At 45.9% G+C, this 14,704-nt stretch overlaps 1 protein-coding gene across 1 annotated transcript in view; it reads left to right on the top strand.

Annotated features, from left to right (window-relative positions):
• The window catches only part of TLE1 (TLE family member 1, transcriptional corepressor), a 106,594-nt gene that overhangs the window by 62,330 nt on the left and 29,560 nt on the right, over positions 1–14,704 (top strand). The window contains exons 9-14 of the mRNA XM_034647083.1: positions 3,104–3,220; positions 6,931–6,984; positions 7,483–7,635; positions 8,924–9,068; positions 10,095–10,285; positions 11,683–11,759. Of these exons, the coding sequence (XP_034502974.1) occupies positions 3,104–3,220; positions 6,931–6,984; positions 7,483–7,635; positions 8,924–9,068; positions 10,095–10,285; positions 11,683–11,759 (737 nt within the window). The remainder of the gene's footprint in view (positions 1–3,103; positions 3,221–6,930; positions 6,985–7,482; positions 7,636–8,923; positions 9,069–10,094; positions 10,286–11,682; positions 11,760–14,704) is intronic.

Raw genomic sequence — 14,704 nt, 5'->3', positions numbered from 1 at the left:
TATGTACATAATTTAAGAATCCCTCCTCTGGGAGTGGAGATGCCTTGACTTAATGGGAGGAGCTTGGTGACTTTAGATAAATCGCCTCCCCTCTCTGGTCAGCCTCCAGATAAAAGAAGGGGGATGAAGAAGATGAATAAGTCTTTAAAGGTTGCTTTGGCCTCTTCAAAGGTGTGATTCTAATTACCTTCCACGTTTCCAATGCACAAGTTTTGAAAAAAAAAAAAAAGTCAAGCAACCTCAGCTTCATTCTTTTGCAAATAGCTTCTTCTTAAATGTTGATTAAATGCTAAACATTAATGTTAAATGTGATCCTATCTTATTCTAGTCCAGATCTAACAAATCAAGATAGAATCAAGATAAATTTTGAAAGATCCAAATGATATTCGTTCAATACCCAGTTGTAATCTCTTTATTCTTAAAACGTGTAAAATGGCCCTTAATGACCCTGAGTATGGTGGTTACTCCACCCCTGGGGCATGAGGAGCATAAGCTGGTGTGTGAGGAAAACAGAGAGCATGGGGGGGGCGGGGAAGAAAACAGCAACACAAAACTTCTGGTATCATGAGACATCCACTAACACCTGTGAAGTCACTTTTGGGTTTCTGGGGAGCACACGAGGGAACCATGAAGATTAGGGTCACCTAGGTAGTTATTAACCAAAACAGCTATTGTTACTGACAGTGAAGTTCATTAGACTGGAACCATTTGCTTAAATCAGGAACAACAATGAAAGCAGTGTCAGGGCTGGAAGATGTCGGGGACAATTACACAAAGAAGACCGGGTTCGTGGGAACAGGGGTAAAAGGAAGTGGTCCATTTTTGGCGGGGCTGCCGTGTGAATCAGCTCCCCCCGGCTCCTGACTGTGGCTCCCCCAGGCCTTCCCAGCCCACAGTCTTTGCCGCCTTGTTTTGAATCCATTTTACAGCATCAAAGGTACGATGAGACACTGTGTTTTGCAACTTGTCTGAGTCTGCCATTTTGAATGGAGCCAATTTTCACATAAGTAGCGGTGCTAATTGCTAGCCCTGTCCAAATTTAGAGGAACTTCCAGAGCTTTTCAAAACCTATTCAGATTATAGGCCTCATTTAAGCCGTTCAAGCAAGAATTACAGTAGTAACTTCTAACACGCAGAAGCAGAGGCCTCAAAGCTTGACAGGCTTCGGGGGTCTAACCATAGAAATGTTACTGTTTCTAACAGAAATTGCATTGTTGCTAACAGGAGCGTAGTTTACTTTTATGCTTACAGTGCCACTTGACTCCATTAAAAAAAAAATAAGATCATTAAAAAGCTATCTTTGAACGGCTGAGCGGTTTGAATGCCCGGCGCTGGTTATAGCAGGAAGGCCATGAAGGCGACCCTGTGGAGAGAGACTTAACTTTAAAGTTGCCAGTGGACACTGAGTCTGTGTCACATTCTGGGCACTGGGGCAGATGCAAAGTTGAGTGCTGTATAGTGCTGCCCTCAGTGCCTCTGGTCAGAGTCTGGACGAGGAGACCTTTGAGAGCCAATAAAATCTAGAACACAGGCAGGTGTATTGGGACACTGTTTACAACTGACCTCAAGCTGCTACTCCCCTCCCGTGGCTCAGCTTTTTGGAGTGCACATTAGCACTTCAGGAGTTTGGGTAAGTGTCCCGTGTCCTATCAGCCAGTGGATCTGGGTCGGAGGGGTTAGTGTTTAGCAGACATTTACCACGGTCATTAGTGGAGGGATCCAGCCAGTTCACCTTTCAGCCCCACACACTGTGCTGAAGACATTGCTCTGAGCTACTCTGTATTGAATTGCACCAGTCCCTCCTTCCACTTTTATGTAAGCCTCTGCATTTGTGTAGCTTGAACGGTCCTGAATCAAAGCTCAGCTGGCTTCAGCGTCAGCCCCTGCAGTGGGCAGACCGGCTTCAAATGGCTTCCTGGTCCCTAGTTTTGATTTCCTTCTGTGTGTGGTTGAGCTGGGAATGCTCCTGTGGTGGGGTCCACAGTTTTCATGAGGGAGCTTTGAGACCCAGCCACCTAGCTGATCACCTTGGGCTGGTTAGGAGCAAAGATACACCTTCTCCCCTACCCCCCCCACCCCCGTTTTTAAAATTTGCTTCTCGTGCATGCCATTGCATTAGAGGTGGTCTGACTTAAAGGTTTCCCCCAGCCCCTTCTATTTAAAATTGTGGCAGAGAAAGGTAACATAATTGTCTGTTGCCCCTGGACATCCCCATGGTAGTTCTCCAGCGTCTTGCAGAAATTGGGGTTATCTGGGCTTTGTGCGGGAGATTTTTGCACAGCTCCTTCAGCATTGTTCCAGGCAGTAACACATCACTGAACAAATTGCCCCCTTGCATATGCTAATCCTGTACTTAAAAGAACTCATTGTAACATGTTCTGATGCTTTAGCCTGAGGGGAGATGGGAATTGAAGGGATGTCAGATCTTGTCATGTGACCCCCAAATATCTAAAATGCCTGTTTTCTTTGGGTCAACAGTTCGTACTCAGCACATGGGAATGAAAGTATCCTGTGTGGTTGGTAGAAAAGATTAGTCCTTGTTCCTGCTTTTGCATGGGGGAGCTGGCCTCGCTGTTGAAGATTCGCTGGCTGAAACATTCACTTTAGGTTTTGAATTTCAGTGCTATTGGCGAAGAACACCAAATCTTATTTTCAACAGTAAATTAAAAGAATTCAAAAGAGTTCCTTCATTGTTGCTGTGTAAAATGTGATTTGCCTTTTAGGAAGCCATGCTGTTAATCCCACCTGCTCTCTCTGTGTCTTTTTTGAGGGCTACACACTGTTACAGTCACAGAATAGCCTGATAGAATAATCTCAAGGTTCCACTCCTAGGCCATTTCTGTTCCTGACCAGGAAATCGCAGTGGGAAAGAATAAAAACATCCACATGTAAACAGCAAGCTCCCATCTCTGTTTTAAATGCTTAAACCTCTATAAATGTTTGCCATCAAAGTCTTTAGACGAGATGAATTACATGGAATGAAAGGAAGTGTAGGTATCACCTTTCTAAAATAGCTGCCCCATCCAGGTTGGGTTTTCATGTGTTCAAAGAGACCTGGGAAGATATCTTTGATTTTTTTTTTTTTTTTTTTTTTGTCTTGCAGAGTAATTCCCTCTTGGTCCCAGACAGTCTAAGGGGCACAGATAAACGCAGAAACGGGCCTGAATTTTCCAATGACATCAAAAAAAGAAAGGTGGATGATAAGGACTCCAGCCACTATGTAAGTAAATAAAGGACTTGAAACAGTATTTGTTTACTTACTTGCTTACCTTCTAAGTGAGCATACAAGCATACTCTAAGATCTTAGTGATAATTCCACATCCTTTGAAATAATACTATCAAGGGGATAGATTCTTTTAAGCGTACTATTTCCCTTTACAGCTGTAAACTCTGCTCTGTCAGGCTCCTGATTACATTTTAGGCTTTCTGCCTAAGTTTCTCATGAGAGGGGATATCAGCATGCAGGGGCAGACTTGCAGCCGGTGCATTTGCATGGGGCTCTGCTCTTAAAGGGACCTTGCCCTTGGTTTGATGCTCTGTTCTCACCATCTTCAAATTCTCAGTTTTTGAACCAGGGCCTGCATTTTCAGCTGTCCTGCGCGCTGCAAATTTGGGTAGTCCGTCCTGCTAAGATAATTGGTAAAAATGTCGGTGTCACAAAATAACCTTTTTGAGTGCTATTCTGTTGACTTATTGAGGCTCATATTCGGTCTTGAGGCAGAGTTCATCCTCTTGAACAGCAAGCAGTTGGGCCACGTAAGTCCATGGTAAAAATGGAAAAAACCTCGCAGGCATCTAGGTCAGACCCCGCAGATCGAGAACGCATGACTGTGGAGGGAGGGCTCTTGACTTCCGTCTAGCTGGAACCATGTTTCAGAAGGAGAGCAAACCAAGTCAAATGGCAGTTGACTCAAGTCTCAGGGTCATAAACATTGCTGCTGATAGATGACTTGGAGTTTTCTTGTGTATCCCCAAGTGTGTCTATTTCAAGACGGACACATTGTCGGGAACAGTATGAGAGTAGAAAGTGGGATTCGTTCACTTCCCATTGCTTATGGAAGGCGTCCAGCTACAGCTGGCCGGAGTCTTGACAGGATGGGGCTACCAAATTTACTAGACCTCTCTGCCTCCTGCTGGCTGTTTCAAGCCGATACGTAGCCAGTGGCTAGTATTTCTAGTATTTCCTGAGTAACAGCTTGTTCCTGCCACGTACCTCATGCTTTTACATTGTTTCATTTGACTTTTTTATTTTATTTATTTATTTTTTTTTTTACAGATTTTTATTTATTTAGTCAACAGAGATAGAGACAGCCAGTGAGAGAGGGAACACAAGCAGGGGGTGTGGGAGAGGAAGAAGCAGTCCTAGCGGAGGAGCCTGATGTGGGGCTTGATCCCATAACGCCGGGATCACACCCTGAGCCAAAGGCAGACGCTTAACGACTGCGCCATCCAGATGCCCCTCATTTGACTTTTCTAAAACAACTCTGTGAGTTCAATACCATCGCCTCCAGTGTAGATAAGGAACTGCAGCACAGAGCTCGTAAGTGATCTGCCCAGGTTCAGAGTTAATGGTGGAGCCTGGAGGCAGTCTAACTCCAGAATCCATGCTCTTCATCACTACGCCAGGATCCCCAAGCTGAGGGCCTCGGAAAGGATGTTTTGCCAGAGGTCCTTGTATTGGTCCACACTGTGCACTATGATAATGTTCTAAGAACTTGGAGTTATAGGTTTTCCCCATCCCAGTCCAAGCCTTTGTAGCACATAATGTTGCCCCTCACCTTTGCCCACAGCTGGTGTCCCCTGCAGGTACTTTTATATATGCCATCAACTGTTCATAAGCTTCTCAGAAGGTGCGTGACATGCAGAAATCTGGAAGTTGCCAGTAATACAATTTTGAGTTGTGCGTGAGGCTCGTGTGATATTTAGTGATCTAGAATCCACAGCTCTACTTCACGGTTTTATAACCTGCTCATATTAAGGATGTCCAGATGTATAAGGAGCTGAGGGTGATGTATTGAGATGATGTTGGAGAATCTGGGGTGAAGTCCTCAGACCTTAGCTCCTGATGACCGGTCTACACCGTACTGTGAAGGTTCACATTTGCAGAAGGGTCCAAAACAAAGCTAAGATTGAAATTACAGACTACTCAGAGACTCACTTCACAGTCCCATTGTAACAAATGAGTTGTTTGCTACTTTTTGCCAGTTTCTACACTAGGTGAACCTTTTTTTATAAATTTTTAAGAGGGAAAACCTTTTGGCTTATGTTTTTTTCATCACCACCATCTTTTTTCTTCCCCCCAAGATTTTATGTACTTGTCAGAGAGGAAGAGAGAGTAAGCACACGCAGGGGGAGCAGCAGGCAGAGGGAGAAGCAGACTCCCTACTGAGCAAGGAGCCCAAGGCAGGACTCAATCCCAGGACTGGAATCATGACCTGAGCCAAAGGCAGACACTTAACCAACTGAGCCACCCAGGCGTGCCATTTTTCTTTAGATATTTATTTTATTGAAGTAATCTCTACCCCCAACGTGGGGCTCGAACTCACAACCCTGAATTCAAGAATAACACGCTCTTCTGCCTGAGCCAGCCAGGCGCCCCCGCTCCCCCACACCGTCTTTGTGTTCTTAATACCTGAAAACATTTGTGCTTTTCTGTGGTCTTTACTAACAGAAAAAGCAAATCTTCTTTAGTTTTAATTTTTTCTTTTATTACATGAAAATATTTCTTTCAGCAGGCTGTTATTTTGAGTTACCCAGGCTTCCTCATTTTATGTTGTTATAGTGAATTGCATGGTGCCTTAACAACAGTGATTAAAGTAAATCTAGTAACATACTATTGAAGAAAGTAAATTGGGTCTTCCACATGTAAAACTCTAGGTGCAATTAGAAAAAAAACACGTAGAAGATACGAATTTAAAGTTGAGGGTAACTTTCTAGCTGGACTTGGAGGCCCCACAGAAAGCCAATGTGGCAAATACTTGCCCTTGTACTTATTAGTACAAATTTTCAAACTTTCATGTATTTGTAACAGTAAAAGGATTGTTTAGATCGTAAATTAGTGACCTGCTCCTTTTTGAGAATGAGGGCCCACTGTGAGATCTTCCTTCTTTCATAGCTCATTGTATCACTGTATGGCTCCATCTAAAGGACAGGAGGCCTTTTGGCTAAGAAAGTAGACTTTTTCAGTCTGCCTTCAGCTTGATGTAGGAGTGATCGCATAGCTGAATAGCTTTTGCAAGTTGTACAGCTTTATGAAGAGGGAATAAAAGTTCTACTGCAGGATGCCAGTGTCTTCCAGATTTTACCATCCTGTGTTCTGCCACCTCTCCTAAAATATTCCATGCTGATTGCAAATTTTTTATTCTTAACATGAGGTTAGATCTTGGTACGTTAATCCCAGCCAAGTAGATACCTTTTTTGTTTTAGTTTTTAGTGTTCCTTTTTTCCCCTTCAGTAATTAGTAACCCCATGGGAACATGGTTGAAGTTTTCTTTATAATAACAAATTGTGAACACTGGATTTGTTGGCTATCTTCAAGATGATACACACACAGAAGGGCATGAAATCGTGTTCTTCATTTGACATCCAGTGGGAAAAGAGCCCTGATAGAAGGCTGTGGGCGGATTTCAGATTGTAAGAGAGATGGAGCTGTTGCAAACATTTATTGAGCTCTTACTATGCACTCAGTGTTTGCAACTTGCCCTCAGCCGTATGGTCTCTAGCAGGTATGCAACAGTTCCTGCCTGGGGCTTTGGGTAGCCCCATGTCAGATAAGCGGGGGGAGGCAGTATTAATGACTAGGCCTGGCGATCCGGAATGGAACCTGTACGCATGTCCTGGGCCATTTTCCAGTCTCTGTTACCAAGAACTATAGACATTGAACTGGGCCTCCAACCCTTTAATAAACGGCATTAACATCTCTTTTTCCAGGACAGCGATGGTGACAAAAGCGATGACAACTTAGTTGTGGATGTGTCTAATGAGGTAACTACTCATTTTCTCAAACTTTATTTTCAGAGTGACTTAGAAACAGAAAGTGGAGCCATGGTATTTTGGTTTCTCACAAGTTTACACGTTAAAAACTTAGTGGTTGTTCACAGATGGAGCCATAGTGGTCTGACAAGAACTTTTTTGTTTCCTTTTTTTCAAAAAAAAATCTGTTTTCCCAGTCATTTCAGATTCCTAAGTTGGGTGGCTGGTGCTCCTTTCCTTCCTGCGCCCTCTGGGCAATGTATTTGAGCATGAGGACGCATAGGATTGTTCCTTTTCCTCTGTGCTGTCTTCATGGGTGTGTTTGCAAACACCATCCTGTTCATCATAACAACATTGCTAGTCAGGGTGCACACTCCCAGGTCCCCCAGATCTGAAGGTCTTAGAACGTCCTCCTTTAATTTAGAGAATTAGTGTGGAAATACAGTCCGTGAAGGGCAAGGTCTGTCCGTTATAAGTGAAATCACACAAGCTTTGTTTATACTTGTCGAGGACCCTTCTTCTCCACGAGCAAGCCCCGCCCACTCCCCCAGGGAAAATGGGATCGACAAAAACCGCCTGCTGAAGAAAGATGCTTCCAGCAGCCCAGCGTCCACCGCCTCTTCGGGAAGCTCCACTTCTTTGAAATCCAAAGAAATGAGCTTGGTAGGTCTCATGAGCCGTCACTTTGCCTATGTAGCAGCGTAATTTTCTTTACGGTTCAGAGGACCCTAAAGTATTTGAAATGTGGCCTTTCACTGAGTGAGAGGTATATTTTTAAGTGTTTAAAATGAGACGACGACTCCTGTTCTTTGTCCCACACGGTGTTTCCTTTCTCCCTCTTTTGGGCCGTGATGAGAGAGAGACCACAAGCTTCCATGTGCATTGCTTTCTTATTTGGGGGATGTACAACCTTGTAGGAAGTTAGAGGCCTGTGTTTACCTTATTTTAGACTGACCCACTGTGTCAGGGCATGTTGGGTTTGGGTGTGAGTCAGAATGGGGATATACTCAAGCAGCGTCCAGAGAAGCCTGGAGTGGGTGCAGGGTTCCTGCTTTCAGCCATTCGACAAATAATGTGGAGCATGTCATCTGTTAACTTACAGAAACTGAGCCATAACAGTCCTGCATTTGATTCTTATATGGCCTTCCTAGGCCTTACCCCATTTCACCGATGAGGAAGAAAGCCTAAGGAACTTGCCAAGTTTATGCTACCTGTCAGATCCAAGGCCAGAGGGAGCTGCGGTCTCTCCCTAGCCCATGCATGCTATTTGCTGCTCCGCAGCACTCCTCATTCTGGGATTTAAAAGAGTGAAAGGTTGAGATGCAGAGGATGATGGCCCGAGACCCTGTTACGGTCACACTCCTGAAGGCCTCTGTGTTGGTGGGTCCACACCTGTTACGTAGGCAAGTGAGTGGCGGTGTTTACCTCCACACACATCTCTCAAACAGATGGGACTCCTTCTAGGGCTTTTGCCCTTGAGATGCTGATTTGTTTCTCATCAAATCCAGGGCCCTGCTGCCTCTCACCATTAGCCCCAATCCCACTGCCACTAAAAGGCAAGATTAGAAAAGGGATCCTCCCTCTGACATTCTTGGTGACCGGCCATTTGTTTCTGAGTGACTGGGAATTTTTTGCTGGGTGGTCATCGTTCTAAGTTGGCCTGGATCCAAAGTCCACACGCCTGATGGAAAAATACTTTTTAAAATAAAATCTGCGGAGGAAGAAGTGTGATCATGTTCTGTGTCTCTAGCTAGAGTTTTAATTCTGGCAGGAAGAGGAAAGGTCAACATTTCTCGCTCACAAGTTAATGCTGTCAACATTGTGTGGATTTATGAAAATTGGCTGAGGGAGTAGCTAGAAGGTGCCCAGTGTCCCAGCTGCTGTTGTGATAAATTGTGTAATATGGCTTGGATTAAAAATAATACTCATTTAATTTGTTTAATGATACCAGCATGAAAAAGCCAGCACGCCTGTTCTGAAATCCAGCACACCGACGCCTCGGAGCGACATGCCAACGCCGGGCACCAGTGCCACTCCAGGACTCCGTCCAGGCCTCGGCAAGCCTCCAGCCATGGACCCCCTCGTTAACCAAGCGGGTAGAGCCTCGCCTCTTGTTGTGCTTTGTTTTGTTTTTCCCTCTCCCGGCCTGATTTGTCGTCTGTGCACCCCTGACGCCATTTCCCCGTGAATATGAAACGCACTCAACTGCCTGTCTCCTTCCTATCCCTGAAAAGCCACGATAAGAAACAGGTGTCGTCCTTAGGTTCAGCAGCTGCACACTGTTTGGTCTCCGACTGTTTACATTTGGCTTTCTTTTCTCCCCACCCCTGCACCCCCAAATAATCTAAATCCTAGGGACTTAAATAATGTTTCCGATAATTATTCCGCATGCAAGCTCCTTACCAAACTATCCCCGCGTGTCTGAGTTTGCAAATACTGACTGAAACGGCTGGCCCAAGTGTGCTTCTTGCTTTCTTGAGTTGGCCGGTTTTCTCCTGGGGTCTGTCCCTCAGGAATCTGCGGTCTCCCTGTCAGTAGAAATTGGGAGGGTTTCACTGAGGCTCCAGCCCGTGAATCTAACTTTATCTTTCTTGGGCCCAGAGGAAAATAGGCCCCGGAATATTCCTCCTACATGCAGTCTTTGGTTTAGGTAATAAACCCAGGGTCAGGTTTTCATTTGGGATTGGTAGCAGGCCAAGGAAAGTTTAGACTGAAGGAGAAACCTTGGATTTTATCAAAACCTTTTGAGAGTAAGTCAGGCAAACAGGTAAGTACCCTGTGCCTTGGTTTGCCTTCTGCGAATTGTGTACAATACTGCTGTTTAATTTTAATTAACAGTTTCCCAGTGCTGCCAAGCCAAGGACGAACTGCGTGGCAGTGCTTCCCCTGGGGTCTATTCTTCCCGGGAGAGGAATTCAGCTGAGTTGGTGGTGATGAAACCACCCACCCACGCACCCACTCACCCAGCCACACACACACACACACACGCACGCACCCTTCCCAAGCTTTCCTCCTTGTCCTCGCCCCGCATGAATGGCACCAGAAGTGACTCTCGAACTGACGGCCAGGCTGGACCACAGCAGTCGTCTGAGTCATGTCACGTGGCTTGTGTTTCCTTTCAGCGGCCGGCCTGAGGACGCCACTGGCGGTGCCCGGCCCATACCCCGCCCCATTCGGGATGGTGCCCCACGCCGGCATGAACGGCGAGCTGACCAGCCCCGGCGCTGCGTACGCCAGCCTGCACAACATGTCCCCACAGATGAGCGCGGCCGCCGCCGCCGCCGCCGTGGTGGCCTACGGGCGCTCCCCGATGGTAGGTGCCGCGGGCGCGCAGGTGCCGCGGGCGGGCGGGCCAGGGTAGGAACCCCCACCCACGCCTGCGGCACAGAGCCCCAGCGTCCCCCGCCCCCCGCCGCCAGCAGCGTGCAGCTTCATGAGGTTAGGGCGCGGCGCTTCTTGGTTCAGTGTTTGTGGATGAAACAAGGCAGTGTTTGGTGGTTCAGGGGACATCTGGTTTTCTCCCCCCAGGTAGCTTTTTTTTTTTTTTTTTTTTTTGGAAAGCAGTGGAATGACTCAGGTAGCTCACAGAAGCCTTTTCATTCATTTACTTGAGGGTTTTTTTTCCCCCCTCTTTAATTCTTAGGAAAAAATATTTGAGAAGCTGTAACTTTTTCTTTCCATGCCTATATTATTCTTTAAACCCAACAGAGTGACTCAGGTGTAAGCAGTGATCTTAGGGCAACAGGGAGAAGACAGAGGTGACTGAACCCTGCAGCAGGCCCATCTTGCCCAGCCTTTTACAACTATGGAAATAGCCTCATTTTTGACCGAAAAGATACAAAACTGTATGCAAAGGGCAAAATCGACTGTAATCCTCGATTGCATCAGGGAAAGGAAACAGATGATACCCTGTAGCAAATGGAAGTCCCTATGTATTTCTCTTGGCTGTTGAGAATAGCTCATGTTCAGTTTTCTCCTCTCCCCTCTTCGGATGGCATGACCTCCAGCAGTTTGGGCCGATAGTGAAGTTTGTGGGTTTTTCCCCTTAAGTTGCACTAGTAAGAAAGGCTGTGCATTGGTGGATAAGATAGTTTAAAGCAAAGTGGGCAGCTAAGGGACTAGATACGTTCATTAGGGTGCACAAAGTAGGGAATCCATGAATGTTTAAGCTGTGACTTAGACCAGTGGTATGAAACTGGGGGCGATTTTGCCCCCCTAGGGACATTAATATGTGGAGATTTTTTTGATTGTCAGAAGTGGGGAGGGCTATTGGTATGTAGAGTGTAGAAGCCAGGGGTGGTGCTAAATATTCCAAGACAACAACCCCCAACAAGTCTCTGACCCCAAACCTTGATAGTGCCAAGGTTGTGAAACCCTGACTCAGACAACATGCTGCCCTCTGGACTTTCTTGGGCAAAGCAGGACGTCCCAAGTCCACAGGAAGTATTTACTGTTGGAAGCTGGTTCTCGATGTACAAATAGACCACACTCCAGCTGACTCTCCAAAAAGAAGCGTGGCCTGTTGTATTTATAGGTGGTTATATTACTTCTTGTGTTGCAGTTTTTCTTTTGAAAAATGTTAGCACGTGTACTGTTCCTGTTTATGTTGCTTTGGAGATGTAGGCGTTTCTAGCGAAAAGTCTTTATAGATGTTCTCAGAGTGCCTACTCTGCATAAACTGAGTCTTCAGTGTCTTATTTTTGTTTCCAGGTTGGGTTTGATCCCCCCCCTCACATGCGAGTACCTACCATCCCTCCCAACCTGGCAGGAATCCCTGGGGGGAAACCGTAAGTACCTGTAACTCCTCAGTTTTGTTTTAAGGCAATTACTTAGTCATGGCTATTAGCAGACTAGAATTCCAAAGGGAGCACAGGCTTGGACGTTTCCAAGGAGATCTCTAGTGTCTTTTCCTGAGGAGTGTTAACACTTTCTATAAATAGGTACCTTGTAGGTGTCATGCCTCTGTCTTCTCACTATGGGTGATCTCATGCATTTAGTTATTTCTGGAGAGAAGCTGTTGTAAACGGGGGCCAGGAGGGAGGCAAGAACTGGGGGTGGTTGGCCCTCCCTGCCTGACCCTTCAGAAAGCCGTTCGGCTTTGCCTTTGGTCAGAGGGTAGTTGCTGGAGGTTTTCAACAGGACTGTGCTGCGGGCAGTAGTAAGCTGTCACGAGCTCTTGAAATCTCCGAAATTTGAAACACGTCGTCTCTTTACCCGGCTCAGTGCTACCTTTTCCTTATTTTGGTGGAAACTAGAGCGTACAAAGGGTAGTTGTGGTATCTGTTGGATCCCAGCATTGGAGATGCCCCCCGCCCCAATAAAGTTTGGTGTGTGCCTTACTCTGAGAGGTCCAGAATTACAAAACACAGAGTGGCTTTGCAGGAAAGCATGAAAGATAGATTAAAGGGGCAAAAGAGCATTCAGGATTTGAGAAACCTCGTTGGTTATTCTTCCAGGGTGACTTAAAATCACTTGCTTTCCTATGTTAGTAATTAGAAATGAGATTTTGAAGAATTCCTGAAGTCCTTAATTTTCGTACAAAGTAAAATTGAAATATGGGGGGGGGGTCTGTCTAACTTCACAACACATACTCTGCTCTTCCATAGGACCTTTTACAATTTTGATTTTTCCACATAGCGGTTGTCATAGGCTTTCAGTTTATTTTTCTTATGCTCTCTACCTTTGCGTGGTTGCTCTTAGGTGTTAGTTCCGCACCTGCTGCGTGTGGCATATTACATTACTCTGAGTGGTCCATTCAACTACCTGGTCATCTTTGTGATTCGGATTGGGGCCTTTCTTCAAATAAACCAGCGGCATGAGGAAAAGTGGAATTCCTTACTCCATCACCTGCTTTTTGGAAAGCAGAGTCCCATGGCTCTACGTGCATTATAATATCTGTTTCGTGGTAATTTGATTCATGATGAAATGAGACTTTTTCTAGACTGAGAACTGGTAGAGATGTTAAGAATTTGCAGTGACATCTAGACTCAGGCAAGAGCAGGATTAGGGGGTGGGACAGTGGTGCAAATTCTTGCTTACCTGGCAGATCCCTTCTGATGGAATAACCATGAACTGCTATGTTGCGTATTCTCTTGAGTCTGCCCCTGTGCATCCAGCCTGGGATTCCCCCGGGCACTTAGTGGGTATTTCTTATCTGTGGTCTCTGGCAGTGTAGCTGTTGTGTGTCCTACAGACTGGTGAGTGGATAAAGGGCAAATGAGTAATGTGATGAGAGGAGATAATTAATAGTAACTGATGAATCTTCAGGGAAATAATAAGCAAATAATGCCAAGCTCAACTGACCATTAGGGAAAGCCAGTTTCAAGAGTCGGAGGTGTGCGGGTGTGTCTGGCAGCCAAGACCCCACCCTGAATGTGAGGCCGATGGGGTAGGATGGGAAGAACTACGAGCTGTCGTGATGGTCTTGAAGGGTAGTGTGCAGAGGACCATTAGCTCAGACCTAGCTCCTTACAGTTGTGTGTGTGTGTGTGTGTGTGTGTGAATATTGCAGTTAGACACAAAGTTGAAGCCTTCTCTGAGTGATAGTACTGGTGTCATGCTTATTAGAGCCAAAATATTCATGCCCTTGGCTTGTGATCACCTTGGATTTCTTTGGGTTCACAGCTACGTTAAGCTAGAACACGAAGTGCTCAGGGACAATGATAGTGGGCGGGGCAGCAAAGTTGTGAGAGTCACTCATGAGGGTGAGTCTCTGGATCGGAGTGGTTACTGCTCTCCAAAACAGTGAAAATATATTTTTTAGGATTCTCTTAAGTTTGAGGGGAGCCATGTAATGTGAGAAGGATCTAGTTGATATCAGAGGGGAAAAATGGGGTTCACCATTGTCTCTGGGATCTGGGCTATACATCTTACTCCCTTTGTTTTACTCCATAAATTAGCAGGAGGGGGCTTCCTGTCCTCATTGTTGAGTAAAGTAATACTCCCTGGGGCAGTGCTTCTCAAACCATCTATGATGACCAGTTTTTTTCCAACATAACCAAGATTGGTACTCTTAGACAAATACAGATGAATAGGGGAAGAAAGATACCCAATATAAGTGCCACTTTGCTTTTTTTTTAAAAGATTTTATTTATGTATTTATTTGAGAGAGCAGAGTGAGAGATGAGTGGGGTGGTGGTGGGGCAATGGGAGAGGGAGAAGCAGACCACCCACTGTGCAGGGAGCCTGACTAGGGCCTCCGATCCCAGGACCCTGAGATCATGACCTGAGCCAAAGGCACACACTTAACCAACTGAGCCACCCAGGCTCCCCAGTCCCAGTTTTTTATTACAAGAGTCAGCCGTCATGAGTTGACTCTGCCGAGTTGCTGTATAACCGTTTTCAACACTTCCTTTCCCTGAGTGAGCTAATCTCCGTGCAGATGGTAGCAAATGTTTGCAGACCACACTTTGAACAGCTTTGGTCTGAGGCACTTAAGAGAAATGGTGACAAACCAACGGGGCCAGGGTAAGGGTGAGCGAGGTATTGGTGAAGGTTTGTGAATGTCATCCTCTAACAAATACCAATCAAAATAATACTTGGGTAGGGCGATGGGTGGTTACTCACCGACATGTGAGCGAGAACTGTGTGTCAGGCTTTGTGCTAGATGCTGGGCAAGCTCCGGGAACGAGGGTGTTCATCTTCCCCGTCCTTGGGGGCCTGCGGATGTGGAAACGTTAGAGGGACAAGTGCCGCGGTACGTTGGTGAGGTGCTGTGAAGGCAGAGCTGTGG

The sequence above is a fragment of the Ailuropoda melanoleuca genome, chromosome 17, assembly GCF_002007445.2.
Source record: "Ailuropoda melanoleuca isolate Jingjing chromosome 17, ASM200744v2, whole genome shotgun sequence".
In the NCBI taxonomy this organism is placed as follows: Eukaryota; Metazoa; Chordata; class Mammalia; order Carnivora; family Ursidae; genus Ailuropoda; species Ailuropoda melanoleuca.
The sequence above is the reverse complement of the archived record's forward strand: the minus strand, read 5'-3'. Positions and strand labels throughout refer to the sequence as shown.